Here is a 23,119-nt window from a genome sequence, read left to right as displayed (position 1 = left end):
ACCAGGACCCCCAGGTTCTTTTCTGTAGAGCTGCTTTCCAGCTGGTCAGCCCCCAGCATATATTGGTGCATGGGGTGGTTGTTCTCCAGGTGCAGGAGCAGGACTTAGCACTTCTTGTTGAACTGACTGTCCTCCCTTAGTGTGCTATATTTTAATAGGCAAAGGTAGTTGCCAGCTGGAATGACAGTTCCATGTTGCTTTGAAAATTCTGCACAGCATTCAGGATCTTGGAAGATTGAAAACTCCACTAGTAAAATACGTCCTTTGCTGCAGCTTAGGGGAGAAGGAAAAAAAACTCTGGAAATAGATACAACATTTTCCTCTTCTAAGCATCTCTTATTTTCTGTCCAGATTATTTAACTGTCATAGAAAAATAGGCAGAAAATAGTACATGATTAAAATAGATATAAATGTACTTCATTGACGTTGATGTTCTCAAATGCTTTCATTAGTAGCATTCTATATCCTCCCCATCTTTTGTAGCTAAATGGTCTATTGTGTCTTGTCACGGGCACTAATGTTCTTCAGAAAAGATATGAATCCTGAGTTTTGTGTGCACAAGCCCTCTTTTAATCTCATCAATATTGTGAACATGACTTCAGTCAGTAAAAGAGACAGCTTCCTCCAATCTTACAGATATTGTGAAAAGGATAAATGGCTTCACATGACTTTGGATTGGGGTGGCTTTTCATCAGGGAAAGATATGGGACATCTTGTTCTCCATCCACTTTTTGGAAATGTCATCAGAATAAAAAGGTCTTATGACTTTTTCCTCTGGTTTGAAAAACACTGTTCTGTTTCACTTGCACCTGTAAGAAAATCTCATGATCCAAGTGTTAGACAAAACCCAGGAACTTCTGGTAATAATTATGGACTTGTAAATTATGAACAAAGTTGTTTTGTTTTTAATTTCTGGACATCTGCTATTTCAATGCCTATTTAAATCTTTCATTCTAAATAATTGATCCTTTAGCAGGGGAGGTTTAAAAGTGTTGCCTTGATTTTCTTCAGGAGCTTATACCTAGAACACTGTCCTGCATTGGTAGATCCTTGAAGACTATTCTGTATCCTTTCCATTACTCTAGTGTGAAGTACCTTTTCACAGACACTTCTCTTTAAATAGCAAGTTATCTTACTATTTATTTAGTTATATAGCAAGTTATCTTGCTATTTAAGGTACCCCAGGAAGTTTATGACCAAAAGACCACTCTGAGCTCACAGTGGCAGCAGGTTGAAGAGTATTATTTCCACTGGTAAAGGGGCTACAGTTGTATGAAAAAGTAGAATATATAGGAGTGTGTGTATTATTTTAAATCAGTATACTGGATATGTTTCATTTTTTGAAAGCATTGTAGGTCAGGATTACCTCATAGTTAGATTTGTTCATAAACATTATTTGAGCTGGTTTCCTGCTCTATTGTGTCTTTGGTGTAAGTGTAAAGAAAAGCCGGAGCACTCATAAAGTCTGGTTTTACTGTTTTATGAAGGGGGATGGCTTCTCTCAGCCTTTCTCATTTGTATTTCCTGATAATTGCTTCTACCATTATGTTTTAAGGAACTGATAAATTAGTTCATCATGTGCCAAATTTGAGATGTCCTTTTATTGGATGGATAACAAAAGTCTGAAAACATCTTGGAGTTGTCTAGCTTGCGTATATGATCTGAGAACAGGTTAGCTCAGACTTTCTGAATGCATAGCTTCCATTCAGATGGGGAGGCACTGGCTTAGTGAAACATTGCCCACTTACATAAATGTCATTACACTTAGTTATTGAAAATTTTCTTGGTGCACTGAATATATGTGTAACATAATTCATAAATATGTCATCTTCTTGTCATCTTAAATCAGGTTAATGATGTCAGTGTCCACTAGTACTGAAGCAGCCCAAAATCATGGGAACACAGTCTCTCCTACAGCAGCTTCCACTTACTGTTGAATGATGGATTTTTTTTTTCCCAATTACTTGGTTTGGAAACACAGTTGTGTCATTCTGTGTGAGTCATTCAGAGATCAGATTTCTAATAGAGAGTGTTAGATTGTGAAAGAATCTAAGTAATCATCTTAATTCTTACATGCCAGCAAATTGTAAGTGTCCAGTGAGAACCAGTTAGACTGTCTGCACAAGCTGTATATTATAGCTTTATATATTATACATTACAGAGCTAATGTGTCAGTCGTCATTCCCACAGCAGTTTCTGGAATTGTTATTTCAGGGAATTCAAACACTGAAGTCTGAAATGCATCACTATGGGCAAGTATCCTGAGGGGGAGCACTTAATATGCCAACGATGTACTAAGTTTTATTTTACTCAAGCATCACTTTCTCTTCAGAAGAGCAGAGTGAAAATTCACAGGTGCTTATTATGACATATTCTTGCTAGGCAAGCTCTTACTATTGGGATAAAAAGGGAAAAGAGTTACTGAGTATATGTGACCTTACAGAACAGCTGGATTGATGGACGTGTTGCAGTAATCTCCTAACAACTAGTTCCCATGCATGTGGGGTTACAAATGAAGCAATCTTGCACCAGCACAGCTTTTTCCTGCTGTGTGGTTCTCGTATGCCCTATTTAATTGAAAAATGCATTTTCCTGAATAGTGCTGCCTAGCTGGGATTCCAGTCCTTTCACTGTTCTGTTTCCTTCTATTAGATCATGCATATGAAAGCAGCATAAAAGCCATCAGAACAGGCCATATCCCACTTAATGGATATATTTGATAAATGAAATAAATTCATCTCTTTAGAATACTCTGACAACCCAGGATACATTTGGCCTATCAAGTGCTAAAACTGCACTTAATAAATAGGCACAATATATTTTATCTGGAGCAGATGCTGCACAATTCAGTTTTGGTAAATTCTGATTTAAACTATTATAAGTGACTTAAATTGAAAATGCTCTCTGGGTTGCTCAGGTGAAACAAATTAATGTTCAGATTTGTATATTAGTATGGATTATTTAGTGGTTCACAAGCTGCCTCCAAGTTCAGTACACATCAAAAACTGCTGTGGGGTTTGTACTCTGACCTTCAGAAATTTTTGTAGGAAATGATGGGTAATGGACTTTTTTCAGGGGTTAGAAAGTGGTAGAGTTTTAGGTTCTACTGCAGTTTTGAGTTTTACTGTGTATTATAAGGTTGGCAAATAAATCTGATGTTTTTAATCGGTAAGTAAGTCTCATAAGTAATTTATAAGTAAGTTAAGTAAATTATTTTCAGAAAATAAGGCAATAAAATTCCATAGCAGTTTCATATAAATGCTTTTTTGTAGGGCAGTTTCACTTACAAGCCCTGTAACCTACTTGTTTAGGATGGAAATGTACTTGGCTTTTTCTAATTCACACAAGACTGAGGGGGAATAATGAATGCTGATTCATCTGGCAGAAATGTCGGTGATGATGGGGGGATGGGGGGAGGGCTGTTTATTTCCTTTAATTTAGACTTTTCAGCCTATTTTAAAGCACTTAATTATATGTTAATTTGGAATTAAATGCGGAGTTAAATTTAAACCTTGGGAGTTCATTACAGTGCCTTATGTGGATCAGAATGATGACATATGATGCATGTTCTTGATTATGGTATAGAGTTTCAATTCAGTTATTCCCCAAGCATTTTTTAATATTTCCTTGTCTATCTTGATGGTAGGTTGCCATCATCTTACCTGGAGAGGAGCTTTACACATGCTAGCACTGAAAGATCCCAATGTTGAAAATACTGGGCTAAATGTACAAAAAACTATTTAATTCAGAATTTTTACCCAAAAGAGTGCCATAACTAAAATCCATAAGAAGTAGGATTTTTCTGCATTTTAATCCAGAGCTTTTGAGGCTGTGAGTGGTGAATTATTTTTCTGATACAATATTATTAATTTAACCAAATTGAATAAGGATGAGGTCAGGGGAAGGGAAGGAGACCACAGAAGTGGACCGAAAGGCTTGAAGTTGTGAAAGGGAAGAACAGGGTCTTTAATTTGCACAAGTTTCTGGTTTTGGATTTAACTTTATCCCTCAAACTTCCTTTAATACTCTCTGCTTTGAACTGAGGGGGAAATGCAGTCATTAATCAGAAGACTGGCCATTAAATATATTTAAAAATTATAAATGTGCACATCTGTAGCCATATATTGATATTTAATTTTAGTTAATAACTAATTTATGTAGCTGTCAGGTAGCTGAGGGTCTGTAATAATTTTAATATTCTTTCACTGAAGGTAAAGAGTGTCACAGCTGCCTTCGTACAAAATTAGACAAAATATCAAGACCTTGAGTTTCATGAAACAAGCTGTAAAAATGAGAGAGGATGACTGTGGTTCTTCCTTGATGAAGTGGTGTGGAAATACTCATGAACCTTTGCTCAAAGCTCTCTGCAATTGCATAGCCATCTACAAAACTAAATTTGCATTAAAGTCCATCCCTAATGAGAAAGACACCTCGGTCATATTGAAATTAATTATTACATGGTAAAAAATCTTTTCCTGAATTGGATATAAGCTTTGAACACTGTTTGCTACCAGATATCACAGTCTGTCTGCAAAAGGACACTTGCTCTGTGTAGAAGTTAAACATCCTTGGGGTTTTTTGTAATTTCAGACAAATAGTCTGCAAGGCAAATCTAACTGAAACATTACTACATGTACCTGCTTATAGAGGAGAATCAATTTGGTTTGTTGTTATAATGTGATTTGGGAAACTTTGAAATGCACATATGCTGGAGGCAGAGAAGCAGCAAAAAATGGGAAAGAAATGAAAGTGATAAAGTTGTGATCTTTTTAAAAATGTTAGTAGCATGTTCTTTTTAGTATGGCTCTAAATATGGCAGCTATTCTTAAGTTCAGAGGTGTATTTCTCTGAAGTTTGGTTCTTAGGCAGCTAAGAGGGTATCGTCTAATAAAGGCTATATTGTCTAATAAAGGCTATGGGATGGTTATTCTCTTACTAACTTTAGGGAATTTTTTTTTTTTAGGTGAGCTGCTTCATAATACCTTAAATGTTCATTTTCTGAGAAGTTAAAAAAGGAAAAGTCTTTTCACTTTACTGAAGATTTTGAGGCACATAAGAAATTTCTGAAATCTGAAAAAATACTGCAGCTACTTACTCTTGCCCTAATGGTGAAGTCTCTAAAGGACAGAAAATAAGAACTGTGAAGTACTGTTTTCCATGGTTCTTGCTCTTTCAGTCTCAGTTTAACCCAGAGAGACATACTGCACTGCCGAAGTTTTCAGATAAGACAACCTGTGGCATAATTTCACAGGCTAACCAGGAGAAGAAAGCTTAAATCTGATGGGGTGGTCACATTTCTCTGTCATTATGGATCTGAGCATTGGAGGTTAGGCTTGTTTCCAGTATTTCACAGTAATTATCTAGCATACCGCTCTTCTGTCATCATCATCAAAGCGTGCAGGCAGCAAAGCCACTCTCACACCTTCCAGTAGGCAGGTCACTTTCAATAAAGTTATCATGAGAGTTACTCTCTAAATTGTATTTGACTTGTACTATACAAATGAATTAGTTCAACACTGAATGCTACATAATTGTGTTTTGCAGCTTGATAATGTTATAAATATGACACCCAGTAATATGTAACATTATGAACTTATAATGCTTGATTGAGCAAAACATCTTAAAATAACAATATGGTTGAAACTCAGTGGAGCTTAACTCTTTGTGGTAAGGCACAGACTTCAGTGTGATTAAATTTAAGCACATGCTTGAAATTTCCTCTAACTTGGGCAGAGGCTGGAGGAAATACCCATGGTATTTTCTGCTATATTCTCTCCTTTGACCTCAGAGGAGGAACTCCAGCTTAATGCAGAAAGTTACATACATGAAACCCACAGGATATACAAGTGACTTAAGTACCTTTCTGACTTTGCAGAATTTGCATTCATCGCAGGTACAGAAAGTCCTTTGAACCTTACGTGTTACTTCTCTAAAACCCTTACTTGTACTACTAATACTTCGTATTTTGGAGTTCACTACATAAACTGTATTTACAACACATCTCCGTAGAAATGACTTGTGGGGAAATGAAAGTGCTTTCCAAATATGAAATGCATCTGTTCATTTGCATCAAGTTTGTGGAAGTGCTGCTGCATAACTGGTTTACAAGTGTGCTGTCAGATTATGTAAGGACTCTAACATAAATGCAGATGTACAGGTAAATAGTGTGTTGGGTTTGTTTTAAAGTGTTCACCAAGGCTAAGCCTTTAAGGAGGTCTTGTTTTAATATTTACCAGTTTGGGGGAGTTTTGATTCATACAGCTGGTAAGATGCAGGTGTTCAAGTTTAGTTAAAACCTGACTGCATTACATCAGTGCAACTCTTTTAGGCACGTGCTCGTGTTGGAGATTATGAGCTGTGACATGTTGAATTAGCCCATAAGGTAGACATACAACTGAAAGCTGCATCCAAACATGTTACCTCTCATCACATGCACTGTAATGAATGATTGAGTAAATGTTCTTGGCAAATCCTAATTGAGACATACAGCATTTGCATGATTTAAACTGTCTTCAAACTGGTATAAGATAATATGTGCACACATGCAAATGAAGCCATTGCTATGATTCAAGCACTTGGTAATTTCTGATGTTAAGAATAGTGAGGTTGCTGACACTTAAATTTTGTCATTTTGAAAGCACATGTTCAGAAGCAACCATAACTTTGGGAAGAACACATGTTCAGTTTCGACTGAATGGTCACTGATAAGATGATGAATATGAGGCAGTAAGACTCTGCGTTTGTACCAATTTATGTGAGCTGGTTCCCAAACCTGTCTTTGTTGAGTCAATATATATTCTGTCATGTAGATATTGTTTTACAAAGGAAGTTTGGTGTTGGGTCAAAGCTATGTCATGTAATTTGATAGTGTCTTGATTAGAGGTGTTTGGAGTGCACTTTATTTAATCTGGTTAAGATCTTAGATTGCTTTATAGAACTTCCAAAATTACAATTGCCAATTTTAAAGCTGCTTTTCAAGTACATTCAAGAGTCTTGCACATAGTAGTTATTGCAGAGCTTTTCATCTAATAAACAGGCTCCTTGAAAAGAAAACACAAATAAATAATTACTTCTGGAAATTAAAAAAATTAACTATGAACTAAATAAAAATGATGGTTTAAAAGACAATTAATGGATTGCTGATGTTCCAGAGCAGCAAGTGGAGCTGTTCTACATGAAATTTCTGTCATTATAGCTATGCCAGTTAAGGGCTGAGGTAAGTATGCCCCAGAGTCCAACACTGGAAACAGTGTTGTATGCCAATAAAAAGTAGATAAAGTTATAAAACAGTGTGGGTTTTGCCACTCGAAGACTCCCATCACCTCTGTTGGGATTCGTCATGGTACGTTTGCTCTTTGCAAAGCTTTGAGAGTAAAAGTGTGGTCTAGGGCCATTGTGGACGACTGGCTTGTAACAGTCCAGCGTCCACCAAAAGATTTTGTAATAAATTTTCTTTTTCCTCTGCTCCTTCTTTGCTCTTTGTGAGATAAGAGAATAGTCTTGAATGGAGCTTGTAGTGGTACTGCCCTTTTATCCAGTTCCCCACGCATATTTCACTTCAGTTTTTCTAGATGCTGTTGTTGAGTAGTGATGACCCATAGGGAAATGCCTGCAGTGAGCCCAAGAATGAGGTTTGAGGTCCCAAAGGTTTTTCCCAACGTCATGGTTGCTTTTGAGCACACACTCTCAGAGGTACATAAAGTTTCAATATCCTTCTTATTCTTCTCCATGGCAGGACTTAACAGGATGCTACAAGGAGATAATAAGTTGAGCAACAAAAAGTTTATTGTAGGAAGACTGTCATGGAGTTTTTGCCTGTTGATTTGATGGGAGGTGAAATTTTGAAGAGCAGCCTAGAATCTCTGTTTTCAGCACCTAACAATGAAGATACTCGCCACACAAAGAAAACTCCTGAAACAGTCTTGAATGCACGTTCTAGCCTCCAGCTGTGTCTGTACCTCTGCTTGTTTAGGAAATTGTCTTTTGCAGGGTGGGAGAATTCAGTTGGCAACTGTGAAAAGGGGAGGGAATACTGTATAGCTGGGTAACAGCCAGGCCCTATGTCTTTCCATTAGTGTAATTGATGATTGAAATAGCTATCAATACTCTGAACAAAATCAACACTGAAAAATTGATCTTGGACTTTGCCAGCTAGTGTCGATAACTGGACACCCTAGGGCAAACTTTCTTAGCAGCAGTTCAGAGATTGAAACAATTGTTTGCAAATGATTTACTCAGTGCAGACACAGCTGCCTCAGTCTGACGGACTCCAGCATGGATTCTAAGCCAGGCGCTTCCAATTTCTCGCTCTTGTTCAGTGTCTGATTCATCACATCAGATGGGCTCGTTCATTTTGGCCATTGTTTCCCTGCTTGTAAAATGGATGCGATCGTAATCTGCTACTTGTAATATCTGTCCACCTCACTGGAGCTATTGTGTGGGTCAGTTAATGTCTGTGCTCTGTGCCACAGCTGAATGGGAAACAATGGAGCCTGCAAGTGCTGGTGATGACGTGCTCCCAGTCGGGCAGCATTGAGAGAGAGACTTTGTGTATGCATCCCTCCCAGCCTCCTGGGACTTGGCTATAATCACAGTGTCATGATGGGAGTTGGGTGCCCCTCTCTGTCAGGCTGGCAGGCCCAGCCATGTCTGTACCATAGCGTTCGAAGGATTTTACTGAGGGGTCTAAAAGCTCTGGTGTGTCTAGAAATTTAGATGCTCTTTCTCACTGGTGATACTGGGAAATAAGTGAACCTTTACGGAGTGATATAAAGGGTTTAGCAGTAGAGTGGTGATTCCTGTCCCTGAATTGCTACAGAGTTCAGATGGGGTGTGAAGTGGTGATGGTTAGGGGACCCTTAACCAAGTGAAGAGAAGCCAGTCTTAATAAAAGTTCTTGTATCATCAGCTGTCATGTGTGTGCTTATGTGTGCAAGCACTTAAACTCTAGTGATATAACCTTTACAGTCTTTAATTCTAAACTATTTAGCTCTCTAACATCTGCTTACTAATTACATTGCTGCATTAGTAGCAGTTATTTATCTTCATTGTGATTGCTCGCTTACTTGAACATGCCGTTGTGCACCAAGTTCCCTCAAAGTACTTCCGAATAGTGTGGTGTTCCTACAGAAAAACTGGCAGTCAAGAGGGAGATGGAGAGTAGATGAACTTTGATATGAGAAGGGAGTTGGGATAATGGAGCACACACAGCCTCCAAGCTTATTTTTAACACTGGGTTGGACAACCTGTCCTATACACCTGATGGAGCTGAAAAGTGCTTTGATCTTGTCTTGTTCCAAATTAAAAAACACACAACCTAAATAGTCCTGGTTTAGGTCCTGGTTTCTCGTGAAATAATTTGCCTACAGATGTCTATTACTACTAAAGATTTTTATCAAAGAACTACTTCAGTATTTTGGCAAAGTTATATATGTTAAAAGTAAATGATTCTTTAGATTCAGTATGTTGTTTTAAGACAAATTTAATATAGTAACTTTTACAGTGATTTAGGATTTAAGAGTTTTGATAGCGACCATTTAAGAGGAAGGGGAAATAACAAAGACATGCCTTCCTGTGGGCTTTTGCTGACTTAAAAGCAACATGTTGAGTTGAAGGGAATTGATTTGTGCTTCCTTTAAAAGTGGTGGGGAAGAGTCCAGGGACTTGTAAAGCACAGACCTGTGATCTGTTATGTGGTGGAAATGGCAGTGGGAAACAGTATTGAACAATTCTGGTTCATGTTGCAAAAAAATGCCTTGCTTAGCTGCAGTGCTTATCACATAGTTTTGACTATTGTAAGCTTTTATGGTTTTTGTTTTTTTTTTTTTATCATAAGAAAACAAAATCTTGTAACAGTGAGTTAATTACTTCAATAGCATCAGAAATACGTCTTCAGAAATGTAGGCTCTTTCAGATAATTTCTGTGTTGAAATTCCCTTGCAGATGAATTACTTCAGAAAGAGCAAAACTATTCTGATGATGTTTTGGCCAATATGATCAGCGAACCCAGAATCAGCTATGGAAATGATGCTCTCATGCCTTCATTGACGGAAACTAAGACTACAGTTGAACTTCTGCCAGTGGATGGAGAGTTCAGCCTAGATGACCTTCAGCCATGGCATCCATTTGGTGTTGATTCTGTTCCAGCCAATACTGAAAATGAAGGTATGTACAGTAAGTGGAGAAACCACAGAATATTCTGAGTTGAGCTTTGTGGTTTCTCTTCACATTGTTCCCTGAAAATTGACGTCTTTCTGATGTAAGCAGGATAGAGTTCCTCAAATGTAAGTTTAGAACTTGTCTGCTGTGTCCCTTTGATGGAAGAGAAAATCCTGACTAAAATTTGGAATTTAGACACGCAATAGCTTTCAGTGTTGAGCTTACTTTGCTTGAAAAACAAATCAAAATAAATTACAACAAATTATGAGTGACAGTCTTAAAAAATACATGGCAGTTAGCTAAGGGAGCTCAGTAAGTTGTTAGATTTGTACCATGATGAAATCAGTGTTTTAGTTAAGGAAGAGCTTTTTGTTTGCTGGTACAATAATGATTACAGATCCTGCACAATCTAGCGTGAGCATTTATTTTATTTCCACACACGCACTGGTTGTCTGGAATGTACTGCAGAAATATTCCTGCATACTCAGCAATGCAACTAGCGAGTGAAAACTTTTTTCCTGAGTATTTCATGTTGCTCATGGACTAATTTATTGAAGTGGCTACATACTACTTTAATAATTTATGTATAATCTGAAACTGGTAGTTTACTTAGGTGCCAGAGCCAATTAATCAGAAACCCGAGGGACTTTGATCATGTCATTCAAGTTTCTCCCATTGTGTTTGTTTTCCTTTATCAGTTCAACTCCACTATCATTAATGCTAAGTTAATCACGTTAGTGAAAGTTTGTTACTGCAAAGCAGCAGATTCACAGAGGCTGGAACTACAGAAGTCTTTTTTCAGGCAAATTTGTAATTTGTAGCTGAACAGACATTAACCTCCCTCAGAAATCTCTTGAAACCACTGGCTTAGGCTATACCTGCTCAGAATGAGTTTTGAGACCAGCCTTAGTTGGCAGTTGGTCTCATTCCAGCACAACATGTGAGTGTTGGCAACTGAGTGCTTGGGAGATGAAACATGGGACATAGACATCAATTTGCCAGGTCTGAAGTTGGTGCCAGGTGAAATCAGTGGAGTGAGAACCAGTTCTGTCATCAAAGGGGGTTGTCCCCAGGAGTCAGAGGAAGCCCAAGACGAAGTGAAAGAAATATCTGATCAAAGGTCAGCAAATCAATGAAGCAAAATTTGAGGGGAGGAGGAGAGGCTGGTTAGGAGTGCGGCTAAAATCAGACTGCAAGGGGGTCAACACTACAGGTAGGAATCAAGTAAAAGAGCAGAGGGAGAGCTGGAGCAAGCTAAACGGACTGGCCAGCAGCAAGAAACAGAAGGCAGGAGATGATGGCAAGGACTCCAGGTGTGTCTGGAGGGCACTTGCAGCCAAGTGATGTGCTGAGTGTCTGAGAGCAGCTGGCTGGATTGCATCAGGTGCTGGCGAGTAGTACAAATGGCTCACCAGGCTGGCCGGTGGTGTCTGTCCTGCAGTTTTCCAGTACAGCTCTGGCTGCAGTTTTTCCCATAGCTGAGGTATACAGGGCATCAATTTCTATACCCACTGACTGCTTTTGTGAAACTTTGTGAGGATTAATTACTTTTGAAGTCTGTCCTCCCACCTTTCAAAATGTACTGATTTCAGTCACCAAGTTCAGAAGTTACTAGGTAGACAGGCACACCCAGACATACCCATAGTTTAATCATACAAGCCTTTTTTTCTCTTCAGAAACCTGGCAAAGCCCAGAATTTAATAATGAAAGGTACATACTTTAGTGTGACACTGAATTCCCAGAAGCAAGTATGTTAAGTATGGTTCTTTTAAAATGTATGACAGCAAATAAGAAACAAAAACTCTCCTGCCTTCAATAAGATACTCTTTAATTATGAATCCTATTTTAATGCACTGCATGGTTTGTTGCAGCACTTCTTAATGTTTACTGTGGGAACATCTTTTAACTTTTATACCTTTAAGTTGTTGGGGTTTGCGGGTTTTTTGATATCAGGATTGTATTTGTCATGAAATTACTGCAGCAAACAATTCTGTTGGGCCAACCATTAGTAGCGTTGAAGTCTGCAGAGAAATTATTTGATGACTTAAACCTCTTCAAGTCCTCCTTGTTTTCCCATTGCCTTTCTCTGTCAACTACCAAAACCACAATGTTGTTCATGTGCTCATGCCTACAATACCTTTTTTCTCTCTTTAGATACCCTCTCTACACCCTTGCCCATAGTTTCAAAGGGAAATTTCACAGCCTTATCTTTTTCCTTTGTCTTTATCTCCCACCTCTTTGTTCCAGAAACCCAGGACTAAGTGTGCATTTGTCCTCACTTCCCATGCCTGTTTTCATCTGTGGCCATGGTCTAATTGCTGGCTTTGTCTAAATTGCTTCCAAAAACATGTGTCTGTCCTGTTATAATATTTGGAAGTAGCAAAAAGGAAATAACAATTGACACAATTTTCTCCTTTTTTTTTCCTTTTCCTCTCCACTGAAGGTCTTTTTGTATAGTCTGTTTTTCACACAATAAGTTCTCCTTATGCAGTGAGTTGTTAGTATTTTATGCAGTACTGAGCAAGTCATTCCTGTTTCTTAACAAATAACAGTTGATCAAAAAAGGTGTAAGCTCAAAAATAATGTGCTAGAGAAACCTCAAATACTGTAGAGTGTCTACTGTTGCAGTATTAGTGATGATCTCTTGCTGCTGGGAGATGCTGAGTATGCCATTGAAGGTAAGAGAACCGAGCATCTCAGCTCCCATTGACTTGGGTGAGGGCACAGGGTACTCAGCATGTTCCACGCAGGCAACCTGGTATCTGGAGAATCCACTGAGCGGTTGGTCCAGCAGATAGAGCAGAGACTACCAGAGGAGTTTCAAATGGCAAACAAGTTACCAGTTCATTTGTTCATACTGTTTTGGTCTAGTTTGAAAGCTGAAGTCAACCTTTTTTAAAACTCTGCTGAACACAAATCCAGAGTGCTAATAGCCTGGCATATGCAGGTGGGTTTCTGGATAGAACAAGAGTCTCAACTTCCTCACTGCAAAGAGCTGCTGCACTGTATAAGCAATAGTTCTTCAGTCCTGAGCAGGCACACCAGGTAAATCATTTACCTCACTGCAAATTTGCATTACTGTCAAAACAAATTTCTAATGGGACCATTGAAATGTGAGAGGCAACTAAACAAATCCTGGAGCTGACAGGGTTAGGACCTGGGATCCCACCCCCTCAGTCACAGTGATAGGACTTGTTTTTAAGGAACCATTCAGGGAATGCTTAAACCAAAATGTGGAAGGAAATGCAGCCATTTAAGCCTTAGTTTCAAAGTATCCAGTATTCTGCATACAAGTGATGAGGTTAAAGTGCTACAAAAAATACCTTATATTTGTCATTAGTTCCCGTGCCTGTTTTCTGCCATGGCCATGATCTAATCCCAGGTTTCAGCCCGAACTATTAATAATGTGTTGGATTGGTATGTTGCCATATAATCTCATGGCTTCATAACTGCATTTGAAATTTTCACAATCTAAACTGCATGTTTAGGTAGAAGGATGGGGTTTATGCAGTTCACTAAAGTTGTTTTTTCTGATGAATGAGTGAAAAATAGCCTAAAACCAAAAAGACCTTGAAAGTAAGTGTAGGGTAGCTCAGTATTTTCTGAAAGAATTTCCTTCCTTGTTGTTTCCCTGAGGTAGTTACGCTGTAAATGTCCACAGAGATGAATCCAAAGCACCACGTAATACACTTCACAACTTGCATGGCTGAACGTAGGTATAGCGTATTGCGATACAAATTAGGCTAACAAAAAATGCTGTATGAGGACACCGCAGAAGGCACCACCAAATGGTCGGGAAATTGTTTTAACAATGAAAAACATGCTTTCAGCAGTAGGGGCAAAACCCCAATAGCTGTGAAGCTCTGACAAGGCCCTTGGGCATTTTGCCAGTGGATAACTGGGTTTAGTGTTTTACCCTTTGTATTTTACCAGTTATAGTTAGCTTTAGTGATTAAATATCTGCAGTGAGATTTTTTGTGAATGTACTGTGTTAACCTTATGACTTGGCCAGTTACTGCCTTCAGCACGCTTCTTGGTGAGTGAGCATCACATACCTCTCCTCACCTGCTGGTTTGTACTAAATTTGAGCTTTTTGATTCACCTTTATTTTACTTTTGAAAAGAGAAGCAACAATGTTCTCTCTTGCTCTTGAGATGTGTTAGCATTAAATACATGGTGGATTGTAGAACCTGTATGGAACCTGCATAGTCAGTGTAAGCAGATATCTACCAATTGTGAGGCTATTTGGAAAATTTTCAGTCTTAATTCTGTGTATTTCTGTGCACATGGAAGTGTGTTGAAGAGAAATATGATTCTGGAGCACCAGAAAGAATGCAGTTTTCATAATAATACAGAGCACATCTTACAGTTTGGATTATTGATGAAAGCTGTAGTAGGTTTAAACTTCTCCCCTCTACATCAAGTGTTGTGAGGTAGTGTGGTCCAGCGGGGCAGGCAGTGAGGAAACCCACAGACAACTTTCAGAGTTAACTGCCCATCAGTACTGGGGCAAGAGCAAGCAGGTTTTAAAATGCAGCTGTAATTCAAAAGGTGGCAGCTCTCCAGAAACCAGCGTTTGTTTGTGTCGTGCTGCTTGGGGCACACTGTACTTGGGTGCCTAGAATCACGATCCGCTTTGGAAGACCTTTGGCTCTGATCTTTTGCCTTCAGTTTTTGCCCTGCAGCTGGTTTGTGACCTCAAGCAGGTTGATACACTTTTTTGGTCAGTTATGAAATGTGCCAGTGATGTTTGCCTCTTCCTCTGTAAAGTGCTTCCAAAACTATAGATGGCAAGAAGAATTATTATTAATACTTTCACTAGACTCCACAAATACTGCATTATCCTGAGGTCAGGCCCGTGCTACTGTACAACAGAAACTTCTTCCATCCTTTTCTGCCTTCACCTTCTCCCCTTTTTATTGCTACCCACAACCTGCTGTCTCAGTTCTCCATAGATCATGTAGGGTTACAGAGCGAGAGGAAAATAAGACCCCCTAGCCTTCTAGGGAGGAGGCATTGGACAGAGTGGCAGAGGAGGATTCTGCAGGAGCAGTTTGGGTAATGTTGGACCTTGGTTATTTCTTCCATTCAGTCCTTTCCACTGAAGATTTACTGCTGACCTACCTGAAGGTTGGTGCTGACAATATTGGAAAACCTAGCAGAAGACTGAAATAGGAAAGTACTCAAAATTGTAGTTTTTAGTTAAGGATGGAAATTGATTTTGGTACAGCAGTATGTAAGGAAAGCAATTACATGGTCTGCTAGCGCCACTCTGAACTGCTGTGAAGAAAAGTGGTTTGATGACTTGTCTCTGCAGCACGAGACCAGCAAGCCCTATGAAAATTTTGCCCTTCTGGAAACAGAAGCAAGTCAGATACGTGGATGCACTTTTGGTCTGCAGCTACTATAAAGCTGACTTACTGGTTTTTTCCCAGAGGCAGGAGCTATTGCAATCATCTCCTGTGTACAAAGGACGTGGGTGCCACATAGGCATAGTAGGTTATTTGTCAAACCCATAGGAACACTAAGCAAGTGACACAGACTTCCTGAGAAGATGGGCAGTCCCATTACTTAAATCGGCAGTATCATCAGGTTTGTGTGATTTTTCTGATGCCAAATGCGGTGAGCAGTTCTTAGTGATTGAAATTGTGGTTTTGTCAGGTTTCCTGTGTTACTGTGGTTCACTTACTGCTGATTAGAAGGTTCATACTTGAATCCAGGAATTCAAATGAATGAGAATACCTTACTCTAAAAATTCTGAATTCTAAGGTACAACATAGTATTTTATTTCTGAATTTAATTTCTTTCTGGCACCCACGTTTGGGTAGATAAAGAAGGCAACAGTATTGGAGCAAAAGAGAGAAACAACAAAAAAGGGGGGAAAATCTGAATGTTTTAATTAACTTCGCCAGTATGTTTGGACTTTGCTGAGGTAGTAGGTAACGATTCAAACAGCTCTTAAGTTTTGCAAATCCTGTTTTTCTATTAACGCCAATGGGTTCCACCAGCCTTAGGTTTCAGCTGATAAAACCTTTACTACAGTAATACAAGAGTTTTGTAAAACTATGTATGGCACACAATTGGGAAGAAAATGGTGTTTTCCCTTTGCTTCCCTTTAAAAAATTGGAAGACAAATATGCTGTCTACAAACCTGAGCACATTGGGATGAAGTATTGATTGTATTTTCAAAATGCACTTTACTTTTTTCGGACCTGATAGTGCTATAAAGAATGCCTGTTGAAAGGAAACAGGAGTTGGGATTCAGTGGGTTTGTAAGTCAGCATTGATCAAGAGTAGCTGCAAGAAATCATCGTGTGCATTCTTGCTGCCAGATCTGATCATCAACTGGAAAAAGTTTGCACATAATGAATACAGTTTCCCTCTGCAGACAGAAATTTTTTGATCTTGATGTTTTTTCACTTTAAGCAGTAACCAGAAAATGATGTAAAATTGATGCATCAGCTGTGAATCTATCCTTTCGAAGTCATGTCCATCCCTTCCTTTTATTTCCAGGATTAACTGAAGCTGTTGCTTCAGTAACTTTGTTTATGCAGTAAGTGTCTCCTGCACTGTCCCAGCAGAAGAGCAGTTGACTTTATCATTTTGGGGGATTTTGTTTATTTTTTGTTTGCTTTTTTGTTTCTTTTCTGCACATGCCCAGTTGAGCCAGTTGATGCCCGCCCAGCTGCAGACAGAGGACTCACCACACGACCAGGTATATAACTTGCATGGCTTTTACCTAACCTGTGTTTTCCCCGCATGCATGTGGTCTGCTTGAGCTGAAATGATTACCTTTGCTTTGGTATAACCCTCTCTTGAAATGTAATGCTGTGCCATGAACCAGGGAAGCGTCCCCCCACAAGCCCCTGTCAGCCCGTGTGAGTGCTGTCTGTGCCAGGCATGTTCCAGATGTGTACTTGCAGAGGGAGTGGGACCCAGAGACCCAGAACTGATACTCGTATCAAGTTGTCATCCCTTCTAGCAATAATGCTTTGGCAGGTGCAGGAGGTGGTAGACACGGCACCCCCTAGTGCAAAGAGTACTTTTAATTTGGGAATGTGTGATAGAAATATTGAATCCTCTATGTAGAGTGTACAGTTTCTTGAGATTGGGGCTAAGAATTCATTCATACATTCATGCAGGGGACATCAATGTTTTTTACTGTGATATTTTTCTTGGCTAACACCAGGTATCTAAAAATTGATACATACATGCTCCCTCTGGATTCCCTAAGGACACCTCTGTACAGCTATTCATTCCATTCTAGGATGGAGAGGGCTGATTATTAGCCCTCTGTCATACCTGTGTCTTCCAATTGATTTCAGAGTAATAACAGATGACTAGCTTGGTGAGTCAGGCTGCAAACATTTGGAGAAAGTAAATGGGACAAATCCAATTTTCAAAGTAAAAGATTGCTCTTCATACTAACTTCTTTTGCTTTTTAGGTGGATTTCCTCTTGCATTTGTTTAGGATTATCTTGAAATGGCAGATTCTATTGAGAGCCAACAGCCTTTCATTTCAGAAGAACTCTCCAACACATAATGAGATGAGATCAGTATATTTTAGGGTCAGAATTATTTTAGTGTCACATCATCATTATGTTTCTTCCTTCAGATCAAACTGATCAGTCTGTCTTCTTTTTATCTTCATCTTTTCCTCCACAAATGTCCACTAGATAGTGTATGGGCAGCACCCTCCTACTGTGTTTATACCTTTCTGATAATTCACCCATATCAAGGCTTGCCAGGTAATGTGCTCCTAGCACTGTTTTAGGAGTCTGACATATTTTCTTGTGTTCAGAGTTGTAATTCATTCCATGAAGAGAGCCTGGAAACAGGTACAGAGTTAGCTGTCCAACGGTGCCAAAAGTCATGGGATCAGGGAACATCTCTGCCTTCTGGATTAGATTTCTTCCCCAAGAGCAGTAGAAATTTCATCGCAAATGAAAATTAGTGTGTTTAATCCGAATTTTGTAATGTTAGTTCAATCTAGGAATTTTCTTCTAATATTGAAGTTTGAGACTGTTAACTATTTTAATTTTCAACCTTGAAAAATCTCCTGTTATGAGGCCCTTATTTATTGCTAAAGATTATTCCTTCCTCCCTTCTATTCCCTCACGCATACACACATGTGACAGAAACCTTTGGTGTCCCTTCTTTAGAGAATGGATTCTCTCACACTGCCACACTCTAGTTTCAGAGTGAAATGATGTGTTCTAGTCTGCCGTATCAGAGCATTTTCTTGTTTGGGTGATATATAATAATAATAAAAGTATGGCTAGCATAGGTCATGAGTGATCTTTCTGAATGTGTATGCTACATATGGAGAGGTAAAAAATAGCAACATATGACCATTATGGCTTGAAATTTCCAGCAGGTACAGTAACTTTTGCACTATGAAAACCACGTGGGTTAATTCCTCAGTTCTCTGCTCAAGTGCAGAAGCAGCACTGTCCAGGGGCCTGTGCTGCCTTCATCACTTTTAGCACAGATTTTAAGTGCTGCGAAGGCCCATGCTCTGCTTTTGGCACAGAGTGAACCCCTCCAGCCTGGCAAGGATGTGTGCCACATTCCTCTGCAGAGAGATGATGCTTGCTTCCTTGGAGAGACTGAAATCTCTCACTGCTGTGCCTGCATTCTGAATTTCACAGCATAAAGTGTATTACATGGGCTTGTGAAATAGGGATTTTGCCTTTTTACAATAGTGCTAAATGTATCGTAACAGTAAGCAAAACATACTCTCTTCACTGTTGGTAGATCTTAAGTTCCTTATGCCTTTAACACCATGTCCAGACTTCTGCAAATTTGTCCTTACTGATATAAATTTTGGTGATAAATGTCCACCTGATTTTTCATCATCCTTTAAAAACAATTTATCTGTGATAAAACTTAACTGGAAAGAATGATGCCAGTCTGAGTAGCTTCATAAACTAGGAATAGAGAAAAGCAAATGGATCGTAGAATGGTTTCGGTTGGAAGGGACCTTAAAGATCATCTAGTTCCAACTTCTTACATGCGTACTAGCAGGAGCTGTACAGTCTGACATGCTTTAAAACCAGAAATACACCCATTGGCATGGTCAGTATGTTTCTGTTGGAGTCAACGGAATCAATGACTTCTTAAGGCCGCCTGGAACTCCAGGGTGTCTGTGGCATCAGATGTAGAATCATAAAATGGTTTGGGTTGGAAGGGGCCTTAAAGCTCATCTGGTCCCAACCCCTTGCCACGGGCAGGGACACCTTCCACTAGACCAGGTTGCTCCAAGCCCTGTCCAACCTGGCCTTGAACATTGCCAGGGATGGGGCAGCCGCAGCTTCTCTGGGCAACCTGTGCCAGTGTCTCACCACCATCATAGTGAAGAGTTTCTTACTGATAGCTAATCTACGTCTACTTCCTTTCAGTTTAAAGCCATTCCCCTTTGTCTCGTTGTTACCTGCCCTTGTAAAAAGTCCCTCTCCAGGTTTCTTTTAGGCCCCATTTAGGTACTGGAAGCTGCTCTAAGGTCTCCCTGGAGCCTTCTCTTCTCCAGGCTGCACAAGCCCAACTCTCTCAGCCTGTCTTCATAGGAGGGGTGCTCTGGCCCACTGAGCATCTTCATGGCCTCCTCTGGACCAGCACAGGTCCGTGTCCCTCCTGTGCTGGGGGCCCCAGAGCTGAATGCAGTACTGCAGGTGGGGTCTCAGTTAAACTGTGAAATACAAAAGGGTTTCTGACAGTTTAAAACTGTGTGCTTTAAATTTGTTTTGTTTGCTAATTATAGGTAAAATTTCTGTCTTACAGGTTAAAAAGGGAGAAGAGAAACTGGGGTTTTGTAGTCACTGTATCTGTTTTTATGGTTTGAGGCTAAAAAAAAAAAAGAAAAATAAGGATATTATTCTACAATGAAAAAGCATTAACAAGGGACCTGGAGGCAGATTAATACATGCAGCTGCTTGTAACTTTTTGTTTTAATTGCCCAGGTTCTTGTTGTTTTCCTGAAAGGTTTGCCCTTTTCGGAGTCCTCGCTTTCCAGTTTGTGCTTCTAATTGTTTTGCTCAAGTGAACAAGCTGGTGACCTGCTTCTTTAGGGTGAAAAAACAGGTGTTATGTCAACTTGCAACAGTCCAAGCCTGGAAATAAGGACAAGTGAATATTCTGTAGGTGTTCCGAACCGTTGAAGAAAATCAGCTCTGACAGGACTATGATAAACATAGAAACATGCACCTTTTTCTCTTTTCCATTTTTTTTTTACCACTTTTCACCCATACAGCATTCTTACAATGATTAGTACATTTTTCTTAATAGATCAAAATCTTTCAGATGACCTTTGTGCATATCCCAGGAGAAAGAGAATTTGGTCACAGTGCAGAAATGAAGAGCAAATACTTGGTTGTCAGTAGTGTTTGTGATAACTAGAATCTTGTTAGTTCACCGTGATTCACCTCCAAAAAATAAAGTCTATGAGTAAAATCAGGAAAAGTGAAGAGTTGTCCAATCCATAGAGCAAAAAAGCTTGTGAGTAAGGGCCAAGTTTACAGGATTTACCAAAATCTAAGCCAGTTGTTGCAACCTCTACCTCTGTTGCACTCCACCTTGGCTGTCAGCAGTTGAAGATTGAATTTGAATCTGATCTACATCAGTCGCAGGAGGAGAGTAATGTCAGGGGGACCCCCCGTTTCCTAGTATAGATAAAACATCTGTATGATTCACACTACTATTTGAAAAGGAGTCTAGTGCTTCAGCACACTGTCCTTCTACTTTTTAATACACAAATGGGGAAAAAAAATAATAATTATGCTTAAATCCCTTTCTTGTTGTTTCTTTCCTGAAAACGACAAAGGGAAGGAAAATTAGATCTAGACGTACTAAGGAGTCACCACTGAGCTGGTTTTTAATATAGCACAAATTAAGAGCTGTATGATGTTTCTTGCGCTTTATAAACTGCTTTGTACAGGAAGACATTGGAAGGCTTCAGTCCAGCCTGAGAATTTCCACAGGAAGAGCTTCAAATAGAAAGAATACCTCTTTTCTCGATAGCCTCACTGTAACAGCGTTTTCAATAGTGTTTCCTCCTCACTTGTGCCCCAGAGGTTGCTTTTTCAGGATGAACATTTTCTTGCAGCTGAATTCTGGGTCTGTTAGTAACTTTTTCTCTTTGTGTGTGTATACAGAGAGACATATACACACAGAAAGATACATATGAAAACATCTTTAGATACTCACAAGCAAGATCCTTTTTACTCATGTTAGTTCCGCAGGTCTGATCTGTGGAAACTGAGTGAAGATTAGAGAACCTGCATCAGAATGGATGCTGCTTAGTATCAGCAAATTTTCTGAAATTCAAGGTGATAAAGAAAACAACCAGTGCTCTGTTCAGGGTTGATCATATTATCATTTGCTGCACAGTTGCAACTGTAATTATACCACTAACAGCTGTAATGATGTCATTCACAGGATGTCCATTATTCACAATGCAAGGATTTTGTTATATTAACTGGTACTTTCTTCCATATAATATGGGGGGGGGGGGGGGGGACGACACATTCTGCCAACTCTGACAGTTGATTGTTTTTGCAATCAGTCAATAATTTTGAGGAGACATTGCACATAAAGCTGCTTCTGTGTCTCTGGCCCTTCCACCAATAAATCATGACATATGCATCTTTATTACATTATATAGAAAGCTGGGGGGGTGGTATACATGGTTGCAGAGGCTCTAAGACTGATAGCTGTTCTGCAGAACCATTAGCACATCTGCTACAATCCGTATGAGGTGAGGGCATAGAGCAGTTTAGTGAATTATTTATGATTTTCTTGACAGAAATGGCCAGGGTTTTTTTCCTGTCTTGGCGATATTAGTTCAATACAGTTGTCTTAAATCAACTGTCTGCAGCTACGAAATAAAAATCATTAATGGATTTTTTCCATTAGATCATTTTGTTTTATAAATCAGATAGTTATTAACTGTGAATGTGATTATATGTGCATATGCACAGCATCCGCATTGACATACCAGAAAGATTACCAAATTTTACTTATTTGGATTATTCATTTTTACACACATTTAAAATAATCTCTGGTATTCTTAGAAAGGGTATCTCATATTAAGTTCCAGTGAGATTCTTTTTTGCACTTATTTTCTGTTTTCTCCAATTTGAGAGCTCTGTAGTCATCCACAAAGTTAAAGCGAACCACCATTTCACTGTCTTCTAAGAAAAGACCAGAAAGTTTTAGTTCCATGCAGTTTTATAAGTACTTAGTCCTCAAGGATGAGTTGTCCTTGCAAAACTGAGTATATAATCTTCATTCTTCTTCTTTCATTTCAAAATGAAATGACCTGTACAAAGTCATAGAGCCATATGGAAGTAGTAGTTGGAAGAACATGCAGGTATCTAGCCAGGTAATTGTTCAAACACTGCATTGCTTTCCATCTGCCCTTTTATCGTAGATGAAGCTTTACCCAGATAAAGCTGTTTACTACACTTGTAACAGGCCTCGATTCAACAAATCTTTTCTTGTTCTTGCCATTACACAAAGACAGTTCATGGACATGGAGTTAAATGTTTTCCTGAATGCAGTAATTTCATCTGTTGCTTAAACGTGCTACCTTTCATTTTCTCTACGTAGAGACCCAGGTCTGGTAGTTTCAGCTGCGCTTCACTTTAATTTTTAGGAGGTTTAATTTTTAACTCTGAAAGTAACTGGAAAACCACAGGCACAGCTAAATACTGTTTCAAATCCTTGCAAAACAAAATCACAAAATCTTGCTAGGCTGTTACTTAGCTGGTAGTGTTAACAAGTAGTGTAGTAGATAATGTACACCTAATTGCATACTTGCTAGAATTCATTCTATACTCTTATTCTTCTTGAAGCCTGAATTTATGTTACACAAACACAAAAGCTTTCTGTGTAAGAATAAGGCGTTCCCTAAAGTAGCTACTTTTTTTATTTTATGTGAGTAGGTTTTAACTCAGTATGTCTT

At 39.1% G+C, this 23,119-nt stretch overlaps 1 protein-coding gene across 2 annotated transcripts in view; it reads left to right on the top strand.

The window, feature by feature from the left end:
- The window catches only part of APP (amyloid beta precursor protein), a 216,363-nt gene that overhangs the window by 176,736 nt on the left and 16,508 nt on the right, over positions 1–23,119 (top strand). For both annotated transcript variants that reach the window (XM_030477303.1, XM_030477302.1), the window contains 2 exons: positions 9,943–10,164; positions 16,820–16,873. In XM_030477303.1, the coding sequence (XP_030333163.1) occupies positions 9,943–10,164; positions 16,820–16,873 (276 nt within the window). The remainder of the gene's footprint in view (positions 1–9,942; positions 10,165–16,819; positions 16,874–23,119) is intronic.

The sequence above is a fragment of the Strigops habroptila genome, chromosome 2, assembly GCF_004027225.2.
Source record: "Strigops habroptila isolate Jane chromosome 2, bStrHab1.2.pri, whole genome shotgun sequence".
NCBI classification, from domain to species: domain Eukaryota; kingdom Metazoa; phylum Chordata; class Aves; order Psittaciformes; family Psittacidae; genus Strigops; species Strigops habroptila.
This window is presented reverse-complemented; position numbering and strand designations above follow the sequence as displayed.